The sequence below is a fragment of the Melanotaenia boesemani genome, chromosome 23 (genome assembly GCF_017639745.1).
Source record: "Melanotaenia boesemani isolate fMelBoe1 chromosome 23, fMelBoe1.pri, whole genome shotgun sequence".
Lineage (NCBI taxonomy): Eukaryota > Metazoa > Chordata > Actinopteri > Atheriniformes > Melanotaeniidae > Melanotaenia > Melanotaenia boesemani.
The window spans coordinates 9,773,213-9,793,540 of record NC_055704.1 but is presented as its reverse complement, the minus strand read 5'-3'; the positions used below and the strand labels follow the sequence as shown (position 1 = coordinate 9,793,540).

Genomic DNA, 20,328 nt, shown 5'->3' with positions numbered 1-20,328 from the left:
ACATAAACAAATGCATTAAATTATACATAACGAAATATATACGTAAAAATAAAAGTAATTGAAAAACGCTTAGACGCATTTTTATTTTGTCATTTGCCTTTATATTTCCATATTTATTTATTTCTAATTATAATTCTTATCCTTTCTCTCTCTCTCTCTCTCTCTTTTTTTTTTAAAAAAAAAATACAGATTAGTTATTTTTTATGGCACACACGTCATTCCATAAAAACGGCCCTAATGCTACATTATAATATTCCTCTCTATAGGATGCTATAACAGCTGCGTATTAAACTTTCACAAGTTATGGCACATTACATTTATTTATTCTGTTTATGTTCGACATATATATTTTTTTTTACACTATATATCGAGGTTCAATCTGTGGTCAAGGTTTTACAATAGAAAGATACGTATGTAAAGATAAAAGCAGGGATTTGGGGGTTTTTGCGTTGCCAAACTAAAGATAGTAAATGAGTTATAAATGTATGGTTAAGCAGGTGATTGATAAACTTTATACAAGTGGATGATTTGTTGTATTCTTATTGCATTTCCATGCCACCGTTTATACTTGATTTAAAAGCTTAAATGTCTAATTATATCTGTAAATGTTTTATTTGTATTTAAAAGTATCTTGTGTATCATTTAATCAACCGAAATATGACCTTAGGGGTGAGTGGTAACAGCTCGTCCTAAAGGTCCTGACTGGCACTGGTGCTTCTTACCGAATGTATCTCTTTACTCTGTACTTGAATAAAAATGATTGACACATCAAGCTGTGTTTGGGTTGAATTCCTGTGGCTGAATTCAGGTCAAGACAGCGCGATGAGAGACAACCTGAGTGGCACCTGGCCAGAGCACACCTGTGTGGGAGTGGCCTGCAGCCCTGTGACCTCCACCTGATGACAGGGAAGAATATGGAGCTGTGCATTTGGTGTGTAGTTGGGTGTTAGGTGTGCATCTACTCATTGACTGTGGGACAAAGGGTTAGTTACTTGGGCCGGTCTCCGTGGTAACCAGGTGTCATCTATGGCTTGAGACATGCTGACATACAAATGAGGTGTGTGAGAAAAACAGAGTTAACGTCTCAGAAATCAGCCTAGAAATTTTAGTCTTTTATTTAAATTAACAAATATATTGTAAAAAAAATATTAAAGATCAAGTTATAAAAACATTTAGATTTAATTAGAAATGGTAGAAAAATATATTTAAAAGTGGTGGAAAGAAACTTGAAAAGTGAAAACTTGCTGTTTAAAGCCATTTCAGTCAGTCTGAATGTGATAATTCTTTATAAAAAGTTAATTAAAATGATTAAATGGTGGTGCTGGAGTCTGGCTGTCTCACATTTTATTCGTCCCGTGTGGCCAGTCTCCTGTGTCAAACATGTGTGACATCAAATAGTCCTCATACTGTCCATCTATGAGCTTAGCTGCATTGTTTCGGGCGAACCAGCAGTCCACGCTCTGCTTCCCGCTGTAGATCTTCCTGCTTTTGTGAACTACCGGCACTGAGCGGTTCTTCAGCTTCAGGAACGACGAGGGCTTCATGTCTCCCTGTGCAGGAAGCTCTGACAATCCCACATCCACATACAGGAACTGACCTAAAAATGAATCAGTTCTTAAAATAAGTAAAGAATTCAGCATTTTTATATAATTTTATCAGTGCAGGTCCAGGCTATTCAAATGTAAAAGTGTTTATCAATATCCATCCAGGAGCTAAGTGATTATAGATCACAGTTTTTACCTACCTAGCAGACCGTGGCAGTTGTGTGACAGCCCCTTGCTGTTGCCGATGTAGAACCCCAAATGGTCTCTCTGGTAGGGAGCTGGGTTCTTGTACTGATGCAGCAAGATTACAAAGCTGATGTTCCCTCCAACTGTCACAGTCACATTAGATTTCTCCACAATGGCCACAGAGAGCACGCCACTGTCCACGGCCACGGTAGAGTGGCAGGGTAGAACGATGCGGTCTCGTCCATCCAGGATGACTTTCTTAGGGGTCACTTCGATGTAGGCGCGTTTGGGATGATCCACCACAATGGTGATGGTGCTGAAGTATGTGCGCTGCTGTTTGTGGCTGCCTGGTGGAGCTGGGGCACCAATTAGCTTACCGTTAACTGTCACACCTGTAGATAAATAACACAAATGTCCCATTTTACACCAGACAAAGAAGCAAATATAATGTTGGCATTTTATTATTGTCTCTTAAATCAAAAGAGTCTGGTATCAATTAACTGTAGACACTTATCCAGTGTCTTACTATTCCAATGTGAAGCCTGTTCTTTGTTTTTAAGGTCGCTCCAAGAAAGATTTTCTGTCCATAGTTAATACTGCTTTGATCAATGAGTTACAGCACCGATGGCAACAAGACTTGAGATAATTTGAGGTTGATGTAATCCATGAGATTCAGTAATGTATAATGTTAACTTTTTACTTCATAAACTAATTTCTAAATTATTTAAATCTTTTTATGTAAAAAAATGGATTTCTTTTAAATAAAATGGAATAAAAATCTGTAATTTAATTAATTAGTTTTAATCCTCACTGTATTTAGAAAATGTGATCATATTTAGATGTGATGATAGCAACACAATTCGAAATTTTGGAAAAGGCAATCTAGTCCATATACATACACCAGAAATATCATCTAATGAGCAAATGAACTGGTGGCAGGTGAGGCTGTCAGCATTAGGTATAAAAGTATCATCCATCAAAGGTTCAGTCTTTCCAAGCAAGGAAAACTACCCAACTTTTCTGGAATTGGGGGTTTGTACGTGGTTGGTTTCTTTAAACAGCATCATAAACCTTACCTGAGTATTTATGGTCAGACACCAGGCGAAGGACGTGTCCAGGTTCACCATTGATGTTAAAGCACACCGTTAATTTACTGAGGGGGAACTCCACCACAAAGTGGGGGTCGCCATCAGCTGCAAGAGAAGTGCATAAACAGTGCATTTAAAAAGACTAGTAGAGGCAGTGAACATTGGCATTCAAGATGCTAACCTGTTTATCTGTAAAGCTTTTGAGTTTACAATCATTTACAGATCTTAATGCCAGACAGGTTTTGAGCACAGTCCCGTCTTTGATATTACTTTTCTTATTGATTAGTTTTAAATGGGCTTTTTTGAGAAGGTAGTTTTATTGTTTGCGTGCAACTGTGGTTGCCTTTAACATTGTTGATTAAGATGGAGAAGATGCTTCAGAAAAATGCCAAATGAAGTTTGGATTTCTTTTGCTCTGCATCACTGAATTAGCATGCTCAGTTTCCAGTTTGTGAGAATGTTTAAATCTTTAGCTTAAGTTTCCCTCAGACTTATGAGAACCAGCTGAATGATGAACAGATGAACACAGGTGCAATTAGATTATAGAGCAGCCCTAATGACAGGGTCATTAACCCTTGCTAACTGCTTCTGATGGGCTCCCTCTGTTTACCGTAACTCATGCACAAACATCCACTTCTCTACTCTGCTCTTAACTTTGTCCCATTAGTATTTGAGCTCACATGAGAGTACACTTGTACAATTATAGTGCCACTCAGTGCCTGTGTTGGTATTTCAATTAGACCCTGTTTGGATGTAGAGGAATCCACAAGCCTCTTGCTCGTGTGATTGCTGAAGGCAGTCTGTCAAATATTTAATTACAGACAGCCCACACAGAAAGTGTAGAGAGAGTCTACTGTACATCCCCCTTCTCCACTCTTTCAAGTTTTGCCTTGGGACCTTGCATCAGCTCCAAATAAGTTAACAGTGTATAGGATTCAAAGGCTATAAGATTAAACGGGAGGCTTACCTGATGTTTTGGAGATGGTGATGGATTTCTTGCTTGGTTTTCTCCCAACTTCACCTGTAAGGAAAATTTACATTTATCTCAAGAGATATTCAGACATGAAAATCCTTGACATTTGACCAGCATTGAAATATTAGCCTGAATTTGGGGACGATTGCTGCTACTTGATTGGTTTGTGCTGACCACAGCACTCGCAAGCTGACCCGAGGCCAGACGACAGATACAACTCATTTGCTGATTTTGTTTGGACTTGGGCAGATGCTGAGGGGACCAGCTTGAGAGGCTAAAGATAACGTTGACTGACGCAAGCAAATATTAGCTTTTCGTGACTACACTAGCTAGCTACATTATAGAATCTAATTCACCAAATTAACGTTAGGTTATGTAACCGAATTTGTGTAATCCCCCTGTCACATGTCACAGGACATGCTATATCAAAAAGGAATTTTAGTCAGTGGCAGGTACGAAACTGATGTGGATGCTGGGCATTCATACTATTATGTTACTTTCTTTATGTTACTCAATACGGTCCTATGAGGGCTGCAGTCCTGGATGTTTTCAGTGTATCCCTGACTCAAGTTGTAGTCATTGTCCAGAACTTCATAGGCTGTTGGATCCATTAAATTTTAATTAGGTGTGTTGGAGCAGGGAAACTTTGAAGACTTGCAGGATTGAAGCCCTCACAGGACCAAATTGAGTAACCCTGGTATAGATAATATCTGGTGCTTCAGACAAACTTCTGCATGACAAAGCAGATGAAAACAGAAAAACTACAAACCCTGTAACTTCTTTGTATGTGGATGTTTGTCATCAATTGTCATTGGTTGATATACTAAACCTCCAGTCGCCTCCAGTATTATTTAAATGTCCTCTGATGTGATTAACAACTCTAGAAAAACACATGCTGTACAAGCACACCTTCAGGACACACCCTCACCTATTTTGTTGACCAGAGAAGTTGTTTGACTGCCAACCTTCCCGGCTGGTTTCTGTGGCTTTTCATCATCTGAGTCACCTGATAGCTCATTGACAGGTGAGGCAGCCTCACCAGCAGCTGGTGTTATGGTTGGCGCCGGCACCATAATGCCATCAGCCTGCACCTCAGGCTTCTCCACCACCATGTTGGTGAGAGGAGTAAGGAAGTGATATGTCAAGGACAGGTTGGTAGCGTGTTGCGTGTGATCTTCCCTTTCCTTGCTTGTTTGACTGCGCAGCCGTGACCGTAGCTCTTCCTTAACACTTAGGAAACCCCAGACACGTTCTACAAAGTGTTCAGCAATTTTAGGGATTCCCAAACCCTGTGCCACCCCTGGGCCAGGGGGCTTAGCTCCAGCCGTCATTGCTGCAGTAGCTGCCTTCACGTGCTTCTCAGTTTCAATCTGCAGATGCCTCAGAGGCACATCAGTCTCAAGGACGATGCTTTTATCGTTGTTGCTGGCGGTAACCTGGACACGGAGGGACTCTGTGCTTTGGTTTGTGAGCTTGCCAGCAATGACGATCTCAGAGCCGTTGAAGTAGTTGGTAAAAAGATTCTGAGTGACGTAACTGACAGAGTTCTCTGTGTAGTTGATCCTAATGTCAGAGAGCAGAGGAGTTCCAATCTCATCATAGAACCTAGAAGGAAACACAAAGACATGTCAGGTTACAGCAGAACGATTGCAAGTCATAAAATAAATGGTAAAACTTCCAACAGGGATTCAGTTTGATTGGGCGGGGAATTCCGGAAAATTTTGCACCTTTGGTTTAGTTTGCTTTCACACTGCACTTTAGTCAATTAAACGAAACCACCTGAAAAATGTCACTCAGTTACAGCAGCTTCTTTCTAGGGCTGATATTTCCCAAAACGACCACTGACCAAGAAGAAAGCAGAAAAAAATCCAGTTTATTGATTGGACAGAACCAAAAGCTTCTTGTTCACTGCAAGTAAACAATGGAGCAACAATAAATTTATGCAGAACTTGGGGTTTCTGTTTTTACTTGTGTGTTTAAACCTAATGTGGTTTTCTCAAAAAGCTGTCCATTATGAGCAGCAGGAGAGGCAGTGTGCTATCCAGTATGTTGTGCTGAAACATGTCCTATGTAACGTCTTCTCTTTGGTTCACACTATGGTACATTTTCTTTTACACTGCAAGTGAACCACACCGGCATTCAATTGCAAGTGAACAAGACTCCCGGTTTTTCAAGTGGACTAAAATTTGCTTCTTTTGCCCGCACTACAGTGCAAATACGCATTCACACTTCAAATGATCCATACTATCCGTGGAAACAGTCCAGGGTTCCTTTAAAGCGGACCAAACAGTGTTGTTATGAATTTGCCCCAAAAAATGGAGGTTCCTTTTTCATGTAATTGACATTATTTGCATTCTCCAGTAAGTACTGTGGGATATCTGAGAAAGCAAACTTAGGAAAAATTGTTAAATTTTGCTGCAGAGGACTCACCTCTAGGGTAAAGACAATGTGCATCTTCCTACAATATGCACATTATCTACACAAGGTAGATTGCATGCTTCTTGAACATTTTTTATTTTTTTTTTTATTTTATTCGATCCATTTATGCCCACACCCCTCTCTTCCTAAGTACATCCTTCAGCTCTTCCCAGTGTAACATCAGTGCTTTCCCAAACTAGCCAGGATTATCTCCACCAAGTCTTCCCTGAGGTCTCTTCTCAATATGACATGCCCAAAACACCTCTCCTGGGAAACACAGAACCAAAGCACATGAACTGGGTCTTTTTGATGTAGAACAAACTAAGAATAATTACTTTACTTCCTTGACAAATTCCCTGAAACCTTCTAGTATCCTAGTGTTGATAAAGAGCTGGTCCTATGTGTCAGGACAGGACAGAAACATCTAATTTCTTATAGCTCATTTTGTGTGTTATTCATACAGTTTCCGAACCTGCAATCTACCCATTTTATCTCCATTCATCTCTAGTCCAACACTTACTAGTATTTTTTCAAGCAGGAAAAGGATGGCGCTAATGTAGATTTCGTCTGTCATCACATCATTTCTTCTGGTTTATCTAAATAAGCCACCTTCCGGCCAGAAATCTGCTTGTCTAAACCTTTAAGCTACTGTCACCTAAAGCAAAACCTGTGTTTGAGTGTCTGTCCTGTCCTAGCTGTCACAGCACCATAAACATCCTCACCTCTTAACAGTGTGCTTGTTCAAGCGGGACAGGGGCTATTATCACCGTGTCTATCTATTAACCCCACGTACATACTCAGACGCAGGTTTCACAACACACACACATTCCTGCGCAACTGAACAAACACCTTGTGTGTCCAAGTGTGGAAGAATGAGAAGAGGGTTGTGTGGAAAGGATAGAAGAAAGAGGTCTGAGAGAGAAAGAGGGCGGCTGTTGTAGTCTGCGGCTGCCTCATGTTTAAGTTGATTAAAGAGGTCTGTTTTCAGCACCGTCACATTTGTGGTCTACATTCTCTCAGGTTGATGATAGATGGAGAGACGTGTCAGTGGGAGAGAGGTGGAGGAATTAAGGACAGCTAATTGTCTCATAAAAGGCAGATTATACATGTAAGAATGGGAAAGTTACTGGATAAAAGTTTAATTTAACTTTCTTTAAATTATTCTTTTTGATGGGAATAACTTAAACAGGTCAATCTGTACCAAAGGTAAAAAAAAAAAAAAGGTTTCTTTGAAAACAAAAGAAACAGGGTTACCAGGGCGGGATTCTTTATGGTCAGAACTTCTGTTTTTTTAGCAGCAAACAAATAGTTTAGACTTCATAACGTGTATTCTCTCCAATCATAATTTGATTAATGTAAAGAAAATTCCCAGTATCACTTAGATCACATCCAGCCTATTTTCACATCAGTTTTGGACCAATGTCAGACAGTTTTAGACCTGCTTTCTGGCCAACTAATTTAGAGCTGTTTCACACTAACAACCCTTCAACCCGTCAACCCTTCTAAGCTTCAAAACAGACTTTTTAACCAGTTTAGATCTCTTACAAACGTAATGTACCCTTTAAGCATAGCGCTGGCATCAGCATCCTCCTGGATGCGCCTCATCATCCCACAGTTTTCCAGAGCCATGCGCTCCAGCAGCCGATAGTCCACATCATTACCGATCCCAATTGTGAAGATACAGAACTTCTCCTGGACAGCTGAGCGAGTATTCCCAAGGATGGAAGTGGACTGCATCTCTCCAACAGTGGGCCGACCATCTGTCAGGAAAATAATGAGCGAGACGCTGTTCGGGCTGCTGTCAGGACCCAAGAGGTAATCGCTAAGCAGAGAGGAGCCGGTTTGGATGGCATCGTTGATGTTTGTGCCTGTAGTAGAGGATAAAAATGAAAATTAATCTGAGTCTAACTTCTGATTTCCAACATACAACTGCTTTTTTATCCAGTAGGCTGTATAATTTATTAAATATTGCTGAGAGCAGTAACCTGGAACACTTAAAGTCTTCAGAAAAGTTGGTTATTTTCATTGCTTGACTTCATCTTACATCACATCCACCACATGCATTTTTTTATTGCTGAACGATCAAGAACAATGTTTGAATTGTTTTAGGTTGTTCCACTTGTTCAAGTCATGAACTTCATGGTTCCTAGTGAAGTTATTAAAAAAGGAGAACCAAAGATTTTTTTTAAAGAAAACTGGGTTTAAAAAAGTAGATTTCAAACGTCCTGTTGGGATCAAAAGAAGCCGAGTCAAAGCATACCAGAGTATACAGCGATCGCTTTATTATATGTTTGTAAATCACTTTACTTCAGACAGCAAGGGTTCTTCTCTGTTATTTTCTTCTATGTTGTGGGTAAATTAATGCTTATGCGGTGATATATGCTGTAGCTGCTTTCTTCTTTTACTCCAAAAATGTTGCAACATTGCTATAAAAATACCAAAATGTGTACTTGCAGGAGCAGAAACAATGAAGATTTGGCATGAAGGGTCTTAATCCCAACTGCTTTTACCCATCCACACATGAAGATGCTATAGGCTTAGAGAATTAGTAAGATCGTTTGAGATATTGGGGAAATGGAGTAAAGAGTATTTCTCAAATCCAAAGCTAAAATCTTTCTTGGATAACATATAAACATCTGTACTATCAGGTAGCTCAACTTTTAAAAGGTACAGATCTAGTCTTGCATGTTCCTTCCACATTAGCCATTTTAGTTTGATCACTACTGTTTGCTGGAAGTACACGAGCCTGCAAAAGTCATGTGACTAAGTACATTTGGAAAATGCATGTATCAAAATGCAAGAATCCTGAAAAGGGTTATCTTAATGGACGATGAAGTCTCACCTCCAGTCGGTATCAACATGTATATAAACTTCTTGGCATCTCTGATATTTAGTGGCGTTACTGGAACAAGGCGACTGGGCTGCCAAACTTTAATCCGATTGGAGAAGCTGATGAAGTTAAAGCGATCACCTGGTCGCAGATCTTTTAGGATGGTAAACAGAGCCTCTTTCGTCTGGGGGGAAAAGTTGCAGATAAAAAAAAAATAAATAAAAATGAATGCTAAAAAAACACTACACAGCATATATGTAGCCAGGTATGAGGATGAATGTACCTGTCAACTTTTGTAGATCCCATTAGACACTTTTTAGAGAAATAATTTGACTCAGTAATGCTTGGAAGAAGAATGTGGGTGGCTTTTCTCATCCTTTGGCCTGACAAGGGAATAACATTTCCAAAACTTGTAAAGCTTCATGATATCATTGCTTTTCAATGCTGTTTCTCATTAAAGGATTTAGAGGAAGAAACCGATTTTTATTTTGCATGTGCACATTTTTGTTCAAATCTTTCCTTAAAACCCATTTAAAATCCCACAGAAAGATCCTCAAAGAAAATTCAGTCTCAGCCTGCACCAGTCATGAAATTAGCTGTACATGTCGACTGGGACTGCTTGGTGATACTTGTATAAAGTGTCTAATTAATTTCAGACTGTAAATGTTTGTGTAAGCACACATAAAGGAAAACTTTGCACCACCTCCAACTCTTCTGTTTTCGCAACCTCAGCATCTCCGGATATGAGTATGGGTGAGATATATCATTTGAAGCTTGGGGGGATTTTTGGAAGTCTTTATGGACTGTGTACAGCAGGGATCACAACCACAAGCTGACCTACACTGAAACCCTCTTTTGTGAAGCCACATCAAAACACATTTGTTCTTTTCCAGCCGCTCACTGGGGTCTTGGGATGAGTGGGATGGAGGGCATAGATCAGCAGGGTGAGGGTGCTGATGTCCAGAAATTTCCATTACTTCATACATGGTGACCTTCCTCCTTTACAGCTCAGCCTTGTGCTGCTTCCACATATCTTCCTTGCTGCAAATCTGTTTTTCAGTTTCGCTGCTCCTCTGGTTCTGTACTCCTTCCTCATGGCAGCTGCCTGAGATCAGATCTGAATCTGGCTGAGGGGGTTATCCTGCTATTGCAGATGGAGGAAAAGGTCTGATATTGATATTCCATTGTGGGAGGGTGGAGGTGGGGTGTCACATTTCCTATTCAGTGATGTTATTTACAGTAAGTGCATCTTGAAAAGAGGGGAAATGACTTGGAAAAGGAAAGGGAAATCTCAGAAAATTCATCAGATTTCCTCTGACTTGTTTGGGAAAAAAGTTGAGAAGTTTGTGTTCAACACTGCTTTTAGTTTTGCATTTTCTGCATCGATTATACTTTAGACATATGAATGATTTCTCTGATTTTTAACAAAATAATCTGAAAATATTTCAGCCTCAGCTTCCACCAAGATTTTTATCTTGACATAAAACCTCATCTACATCTCTAAGAATTACCGTCTATGCTTAGCATCACAATGGACATAATTCATTAGCATTAGAGTTTTATTACAGATTTAATGCAAATCATGATTCTCTTAACATTTTCCTTTGCTTTTATGTGTTCTTTTTCTTAAAGTGTTAACATGTTTCAGATTTTACAACTTCATTAAAAGAAAAACAGCATTTGAAATCTGTCCAAACTTAAACTAAAATCGTATCAACAAAAACTACAAAACAGCTGCATTGATTTCCAAAGATCAGCTGTCAACGTCGAAGTCAGAGTGATCAGGTTTTGCTGTTAAACCTTCAGCCTATCATGTGTACCAATTTTAAGACAACAAAATAGCATTAGCTTGAAACAGCAGGATCACTCCCTTTTTGGAGCAGCATATTTCTTCAAAGACATCTCTTCAAAGAGATGCTTTGAGGGTTTTTTTCTTCTTTGTGACTGTCTGTGGTTATCCCAGTGAAATGTATCCTGCAAACTTGCTGGTCTGCAAGGTTTTGTTTAAATCCATTTGTAACAAACTATAAAGCGTAGCGTTGAGGTAGCAGTGTAGATACTCTTCTTGTTTGGCAAATAGTTGCTCCTTGGATTAATATTTATTGTTTCTCGATATTATAAAAGCTGTTGTATTCTTGCACAACTGTGGACAGAATCCAAACACATTCCCAGTTTTATTTATTTAAATACTCATTCTTTTTTCAAATGATGTTGTCCCTAAAATGAGGAAAAAGGAAAAAATTAGGAAAAAAATAAATTTTATCTCGAAGTAAATTTGTGAGAATTACTGACATCTAGTGGTCAAGTTGGAGATGGCAACCATCTAAGAGTCCACCTCCTATTGAAGGTACAGCGGGTAAGAATTACTTGACATCTAGTGGTAAAATGGGCATAGAAATAATTTCAAATGCTAAGCACAGCTGTGAATGAAAAACTCTTCCTGACTTTTTAATCTGCGAGTGAATCCAGTTGCCCCAGGTGCTGCATGATAGATGGTGCCTTTTAACTTTTACCAAACTATGTTCTAGTACCTATCAAACAAAGCTGGCTCTGCAGTTTTAGAGCTCATAAGGTTCCCACTTCACATACAGACTTGTTTGTCCACTCAGAGACACCGTAGTAAATATGGTGGTACAAATATGTAAGCTGCCATGTATGTGGATCCTTGGTAAACAGATAAATAATTAATTCTAAGAGAATGTTATTTGTTATTTTAGTAATGTGATTAGAAAACAATAGAAACAGTTTTTAATTATATATATATATATATATATATATATGTATATATTCTATTTTTCTGTCATTGACCTTTGATTTTGTTACATGCTGCATCTTTAAGCAAAAATTGATCTCTTCTCTAGATGAAGGCGCTTAATCTATGGTTTCCATCTTTATCCAGCTGTTCTGCATATAATAGATATAAATCGCCCACTGTAAAATAATGCAAAAAATTTAAATGGATAAATTATTATTATTTTTATTAAATTAGATAATTGATAACATACTAATGGAAACATAGATTCTCACTGATAATTGTTATTGTTTCACACCGAAATTTTTGGTATTAGTCATCAAATAGTCTTTTAGAGGTCAAGCCCCAAATGGCTTAAAAAGTAAACAGAGGCACTATATTATTAACTGTTATTTGTTCTTAAAAATATAATGTTAGCACTTCAGTTTAATGGCATAATTAAACATCACCAGCTATGATTTTTCAGTGCTGCTTTACCTGTCTGATCTTAGTCCCCACCATGGAGGCGCTGGTGTCGATCACAAACACCACATTCTTGGGCACAGCAGGCAGGTCTTTGGGGGCAAAGTAGTGGACGAAATGTCCATTTAAAACCTAGGGGAGACGAAAGTTTACAGACCATGAGATCGGTTGCAGTTGCAGATTTGTGTTGAGGACAAACAGCAGAGTTTTTCAGCACATTGAGTCTGGTGGCAGGAACCCAGAGAAATTAATGACTAACAGGTGGGTGGAGGAGTGTGTATTTCAGTGTGATGGGATGGAAAGTTGTGTGCATGCACAGGAAATATCACAACTATTTTTACACATCTCCTCATCAAAACTTTTCTCATATTTGATTATAATAATAATTCTAAAGATTCCTAGTATGTGCTCCCACCTGGACGTCTCCGATCCCCATGTCTCTCTGGACATCATAGCGGATCACAAAGTCTCCCAGAATGCCGTTGGTGGAGATCTTGGCTTGTTGGACGATGTTGGGGCTGAAGGTGACCTTCCAGACGTTTTTGTCGTTTTTGATTGATGTGGTGATGGGAAGCTCGGGCTTGGCTAGAGTACAAAGACAGGAAGTGTGGTGTTTTTTTTTTTGTTTTTTTTTTTCAATCAAGAACAAAAAACCTGATACAAATACACTGGCTGTGACTTCAAAGTGTGTTTAGACTGGTGCCGTGCCAGGGCACTTTTAAAAATAATTTCAGTGTGTTTTTTGGGATGTGGGCTGAGGTGAACAGAGTTTTAACATTGGTATGAGCTACATTTTCTAATTAAAAGAAATTGTGTCCACTAAAAAAGTATTAGATAATCTTTGTTTACTGGGCTTAATATAAAAATTAAGTAATAAACTAAAGCACCTCACAGCCTTACTTTTCATGCATAAAAGCTTAATTTAATACTCTGTATCTAAAAACCTTGTGTTTTGGCTGCTTTAGGACCAGTTGCAGTGTTGGCAGAACCGCTGGTCTTGCCGTTGCGCAACAGCAGCACCTCCACGTCCATAATGGGTGAATGGTCGACGATGGTCACATCCAGGCTGAAGCGGCTAACCAGCTGCAGGGGTCTCAGGCTAGTGATGTGTTCGTAGCGTCCCAGCCGACGCTGCAGAAGCTCTTCGTACATCAGAATAAAGACGGCCCGGTTCCGACCAGGTATGTTAACAGGCATTCTGAACACCTCCATCTCAGGCTCTGGACTAGATAACAGAGACAGTCTGAGTAAGTGGTGATGCAGGATGTCATTGATTTCAACAAGTTTGCTTTAGGTCCTTAAAGAATATAAATGCAATTTAGGACTTGTGACAAAGTATCCAGAAACTTGGATGTAAAATTTTTGTATGATTTGGGGAAAAAAGTTAAACAAATTTGGATAAGTAATAAGCGAGCTTTCTTTTTTTTGCAAGATTCTTTAGACACTTGCAAAATTTTAAGTGCTGGAATATTTCTCCCCTTTAAGCTTCTGAAGATTGGGGGTCATCTGGTCAGCCAGTATTGTGGAACACACAATTCAGTAATGCTGCCATTTATAAATGTCAACTTTTTTCACCCCATATCATCACACTCATACTTCCATGCTTTACTGGCAGGACGTGGCCAGGTTCACATCAAACACATGGACTCTGTCTGATCTGTACAAGTTTATCTTCATCTATTCTGGCCAAAGTTTCATGCCAATTAATTTGGCTTCTTCTCATGTTGTTAGCTGTTTGTTAGCTGTCAGAAAAACTTCCACTGACAAAGAGCTGAAACAGAAAATCACATCATGGAAAGAAAATTTTCTTCAGTCTCTATACACGTTTTCAGTACCAATAGAAATGTTCAATAATCATTATTCAATGACGATGTTTTCCTTTTAACTTCAAGTTTATTTGTTTCAAAGCCCAATTTTATTTTTAGCAACAATATGAGCTGTCAGTGTTCTGACTCCATAGTTGTAAGTTTTCCTGACCCCCTAACCCTAAACCTAAGGTCCCACCAGTTACGTTTTGGTGTGTTTAGGATCATTGTAATGTTTCATGAGCCAAGTGAAACGAAGCTTTAGGTGTCAGACAGATGGCCCTCCATTCTACTCTGGAACACTTTGGTATACAGAAGTTAATGGTTAATTCAATGATTGCAAGGTGTCCAGGTTCCATGCCTACAAAACAAGCCCAGATCATCAGCCCTCCACCACCATGCTTGACAGCTAGTATGAGGTATTTGTGCTGATATGTTGCTGCTGTGCAGTTTGGCCAAACCTCTGAAGTTTAGTCTTGTCTTTGCAAAGAACACTGTTCCAAAATATTGTTTGTTCAGATGCAGCTTTTTAGAAATGTCGTTTTTAGAGAGGACTCTAAAAAGATGTTTCTCTTGTAACCTTTCAAAACAAGCCATAATTGCCCAGGCTTCATCTAACTGTGCTGTAAGTAACTTTTAATTTTCCCTGCCATATTAATAAGCAGCGACAATTGCTTCTCTAAGATCATTGTTAACATGTCTCCTGCTTGTCAGTGTGTTCATACACAATTGAATGCTCCATAACAGCAAACTGCTGAAACTTCTTTTTTTTTTAGAGGTGTTCACACTAATGATGATCAATTAATCAAGTGCACCTGGTTATCAGCACCTGTCCACTTCTGGATGCTGTAAATGTGAACTTAAAGGTATAGTGTGTAAGAATAACTGATGTCTATTAAGAACGGCATAAATACTTTTCTAATCCCAAGCACCATTGTGAAAGGATGGTGGCCGTCAGTGGCCAAAATTTATCCAGAAATAAACATGTTTTCATCTGTGAGTGGATCCAGTGGCCTCAGGTGCAGCGATGACTGCACTATAGGTAACTACTTCAAAATTGTGCCAATGTGCACTGTCTTCTTCTCTGTGCCCTTTAAGGTGTTGCTTATCCCAAACAGTGCTCTAGCACCCATCAAATAAGGCTGGCCCTGCAGTTTTAAAGCTCAGAGGTTTCTCATATCACACACCAAGTGGTTCATCCATTCAGAGACAACGTAGTGAAACTGGTGGCACAAATATGGCAGCTGCCATGTCTGTGAGCCCATAGCAAGTAGATATAAATAGCTCATTAAAAGTGTCGTGTTTTTATTCTCTTTTAATGAGCTATTTATATCTCTTTTAATGAGATATAAATAGCTCATTAAAAGAGAATAAAAACACAACACTTATTTAGCAAAGTGATTAGATATCAATAGAACCATTTTTTAAATTATATATTAAAATTTTCTGTCATTAACCTTTGATTTTGTTACACACTGCACCTTTACGTTTTCACACACATTTTTCTCTTTGTAAGAATCGAAAGAGGGTGTATCCTTTTCACATACTTGTAGCTTGTAGGTTCAAAATTAAGTTAAGAAATTTATTTATAACCATATTCATGTTAGTAGACTGAAAGGTTAAAGCTTTTTCTCCTTTATTTAAAACTTTATTTTAACAAGTTGCTTTAATGTGTGCTCAGATGTAGATTTCTAGATAAAATTTCTCCTCGTCACCAGACTGAGTGAAATAAATGGGCTGGCGAAACTAACTGGAAACTGTAAATGTGAAATAAAATGTGAGAAAAGCCCGTTAAAGCAGTTTGTAAATGCGGGGAGACTTCTGTATAACTGGTCCATGTGGTGATATCATCACTTTGCGTCTCACTTCGGTCCAGTTCCTCCTCCTCTGTTCTGTTTACAGTGGAGTTTGTGAATCACTAAATCTCATATAGTGGAATGTCGTTATTTGCATGACAGCTGAAAATGGTATGAAGTCACTTCTTCCATATGTCACTTATTATAAAACACATTTATAAGACAGTTCTCCAGAGCCATGACCGCACAGTCTGTCCACTCACTCAAAAACACACTCCCTCTCTGTGGCTGCTTCTTGTGGTGGAAGAGGTTTTAGATGGGATGTTATCAGTCTGTTTGCTAAATAAAAACATTGCAGGGAGCAAGTGCTGCCTTGTGATTAGGAGGAGATGCCAGACTGTAGGCGTGGTCACACACAAACTCGGGATTTTCATACCTTGTGTCACTTGACTCTTTGTTCTTAGGTTTGCCATTCTCCTGTTTGACCCTCTTTTCCTTCAGCCTGACCTCGCTCTGGTAGACACGCCCTCCAACAATCCTGGTTCAGGGGGGTCAGAGGTCAAGGTTTAGAGTGGTGCACATGTTCAGGACCACTATTGTCACAGTTCAACAAGATTTTCTTGGACAAAAGACACAGAAAATCCTGTCATTACCTATTTACTGCCGCCCTTCCTGCACATGAATGAGCTAATCTGTGCACTGTTATAAAAATTGTAACCCTTTTCTCTCTTCTTGCTGATGTCTCCATAGTAACTGAAACATCATAAATAATTCTAGACACTAAGTTCTGTTGACTTCTCCACCATAGAATACCATCAAAAACACCAAGAGCTGCAGCTTTTGGGTGAAAACAGAAGCTGAGACCAACAAGGATGATGACAATGTTGGGTTTTATCATTTTAAAGTTGCAGCGCAAGAAAAACTTTTATTTATACTACTCACATAATCTGTGCTTGTATTCATGCTGTTTACGATTGCCTGCGAATTACCAAAAATACAAAGCCATTTTTCAACTAAAGCATGCTCATTGGTGCAGGTAACCATGGTAATTGATTACTACAGAAGGATGGAGCTTTCTGGCTTTCATATCTAAACTATTTCTTTTGAAATGCTTGAATTATCTGTGAATTTAAACCCCTGATGTACGAGTCATTTTGTTTCTTACATGGTAAAATTGGAGACATATGCGTCAGCGGGGATCTGAAACTGGAAGACGCCCTCGGTAGCGGCGGAGTGCCGGTTGAGCATGGCGCAGTATACCGCAGTGAAGGCGTAGCGGGAGATGATGGTGGTTTTGATGGCGAGTTCGTGGATGTGAGGTTTGGTCTCCTGCAAACGAAAACATTGCAACAGTGCAGAGAAATCAAGAAGTGCACCTCATGGCGCTTAATTTGACATAATTTATGCGCCAAACTAATCGGAAAGTTGCTGCTTCATTTCCTGACTTCCCCAGTTCACTCGTTAAGTGTTGATGCGCAAGATGCTGAACCCCACTTTGCCCCCAATGTGCACTTTCCAGGTCGCTTTGGATTAAAGCTTCTGCTAAATAAATAACTGAAAGCAAGTCCACGTCTTTATTTTTCATTAATCACAACAGATAACACGTGACAGCTGTACATCCACACAGTTACGACAAAATTATTAGTAGATTTTTTTTTTTTTTAAAGTAAGATAATGCGCATTACACATACTCTGGCAGATCTGCGCGCTTGGCGGATCTCCTGTGCGTCGCGCCCCAAAACGCAGAAGTTTGGATGACAAAATCCACTTCTAAATAACTTTAACTAGGTCATCCATCCCACATCCATCTATAATAAAAAGTTTATGATAACTGAGTTTTTATTATTATCATTCCATTTACTGTTATTTTTATTTTTATTTTATTTAAAATTGTGCTGTTTATATTCTATTGTATTTAGCTTATATTCTATTTATATTTAGCCTATATTTCTATTTTTTTTTTTTTTTTTTCTCTTCATGTCTTATTTTATTTCACTTATTGCCCTCCTTCTTATGGCTCAAACCGGGACCTCAGTTCTAATTTCGTACCATAAACATGTAAATGTGAGCTGGTATGACAATAAAGTTCCTTGAATCCTTGAATCCTTGAAAAAACCTCAAACTCAAATGATCAGATTATCAAAATATCACGAAACGGCCCTTCTTATCTCTTGCATGGACTATACGTTACCTAACGACTAAAACACATACAAAATAAATAAAGACAATTTCATTACCTTGGCTAGTATCGTTTTCACCTGCCGAGGAACTCTGCGGGGCGCCTGTAGAAATAAACACCGTCACAATATGCAAAATCTAAATATCATAATGCACGACATGGTGATGAAAATTTCTTACAATATCTAAATCAAAGTCTGCCAAATCAATATCCACATTATCCTCAAACTGGGATTCATCCAGCTGCCCCAGTGCACTCAAGCTGAAGCACAACAGCAGAGCCAGCAGCAGCATCTTGCACTTCTCCCTGAAAACTCTTTAAAAAGGTGAATGGGACATTATTTCCAGGACGCAGCGGCTCCCAAGTCCGAGTCTGAATGTGTCTAGATCTGGGTGAGACGGTGCAGAGAGGAAAAGTACGCCCACCAGATGCAACGTTTTCAATACCGCTCCTGCCTGAACGGCTACTTGGACCACTGCTGCTGCCTTCAGGGACTGTCGTAATAAAAGAAAGCCCAGAATATAGTTACAGAATTTACTGAGCAGGTAGATAAGATTGCTTTAGAAATAATGTTTTTGCCTCAAAAATGATTAAATGCATCTTTAAATATAGAATTTAAAGAAGTTGAAGCTATTTTACTTTAATGTTTACACCATTTTCCACTAACTGTTTGATAATGAGAAATAATAGCATTTGAAACCAGAATTTCCGAGTTCATATTTCTGCTAGCTGGCAAATTAAACTACTACAAATTTAGCATGAATAAGAGAGGCCAAAACAAAAGAAGCAGTGAACGTGGTGCATATTAATTTCCCCTGTTGCTTTTAGGTGAGGTGTTGCATTAACTGTAAACATTACACATGGACAGAAGCACATCCTCTAATGAAGTCTGATCTAACACACCCTTTGAAAGATTAGATAAATGTTTCTAATATATACTTTTTAAAAGTCTTGAACCACTCCCCATTTCTTTATTTTCTGCTATAATAAAACATTAAATAAGTGCAGTGATTTGTTGAAACATGTTTAAAGATGAATGGAAATACAGTAAATGAGCTAAAAACAGTTTGTACAATTAACCAACTTGAAAGTCAATATTTGATCTGTGTATCTTTACTCTTCATCACAGTTTAAGCCCTCTTAGACAAGCTTTCATGTTATTTCTTTAAGTAGTCTTCAGGAATAGTTCTCCAGGCTTCTCAAGGACTTTCCAAAACTATTCTTTAGATGTTTTGTTTTTTGTTTCATTCTTTGTTAAGATGATCCCACTCTGCTTCAATAATGTTGAGGTCCAGGCTCGGAGGATTATTCAGTCAGACCTGTGGTCACTGATTCAGTTAAGTTCTTGCATCATTAGGCATACATCAGACTTCTCTCTGTATCTTAGGAATGGCTTCTTGATTGCCACCCTTGCATTGGAGACCATTTCAGATAACGCTTAAGTGAACAGCAGATGGCTCAATAGAAGGCCCTGATGCATCTCTCACAACCTGTGTTAGGTCTTTCACTTTTTCATAGCTGCAACTAAAGAAATATGAAAGAATTCTATGTCTTTGTGACAGGTTGCTGGTAATAAAGAGTCTAAAGATCCTATTTAAAATAGTCTCTCTACTGAGTTGTTTGTGTGTATACAGATCACTATTTCATCCCCTGGATGAGATCCAATTTTTATACTTAAATGATTCACAGATCAGTCGGTGGCTTACAAAAAAAAAAAAAAAAAAAAAAAAAAAGTCTGAAAATTTGCCATCATCCAAAGAAAAACCTTGAAAACCACTTTAGAAGATTGTAAGAATCTTATAGATTATACGATTATAAATCTGGCAGTTTGGAAGCAAAATATAGAAAATGAGGGATGGCTCTAGAGCTTTGTACATTGTTCTGTATGATATACTTGATGGCCAGAACTTTATACTTGTAGCGCAGAGCTCATGCAAGTGTCACTGATGGTGCAGAGACCATCCAGGCTGCAGATGCAGCCACTAACCGGAGACTCTTCCACAACATGGCCGTATAAACCAGTTAGGTGGGACTGATGGGTTCTTCTCGATACTTGTTCATATTTAGCAAAAAGCACTTGTGTGCTGTTCTTCACAGGAACATAAACATGTCTGTTAAAAGGCTCACTAATTCTCATTACAACAATCTGTGACTTCATTGTCGTTAAAGGAACAAATTCATGTATTCAATTTATAAAATTGCACAGGAGTTTCTGTTTAGAAGAAGTACTTGAAGACAGCATATATAAAAGTAGTCTCTGTCAGAGGATTTAAACTCAACAGATAATGTTTAAAT

At 38.7% G+C, this 20,328-nt stretch overlaps 1 protein-coding gene across 1 annotated transcript; it reads right to left on the bottom strand.

Annotated features, from left to right (window-relative positions):
* Positions 1-182: 182 nt before the first annotated feature.
* On the bottom strand, positions 183-18,439 carry itih5 (inter-alpha-trypsin inhibitor heavy chain 5). Its single transcript, XM_041977462.1, has 14 exons — positions 18,213-18,439; positions 18,092-18,136; positions 17,020-17,183; positions 16,291-16,392; positions 13,198-13,478; positions 12,669-12,838; positions 12,269-12,385; positions 9,052-9,223; positions 7,768-8,077; positions 4,720-5,396; positions 3,786-3,839; positions 2,807-2,923; positions 1,745-2,122; positions 183-1,597 (listed from the first exon to the last, which is right to left on the bottom strand). Exons 1-14 carry the CDS (start codon positions 18,324-18,326, stop codon positions 1,338-1,340), a joined length of 2,961 nt encoding a protein of 986 aa, XP_041833396.1. The 5' UTR covers positions 18,327-18,439; the 3' UTR covers positions 183-1,337.
* Positions 18,440-20,328: the final 1,889 nt, after the last annotated feature.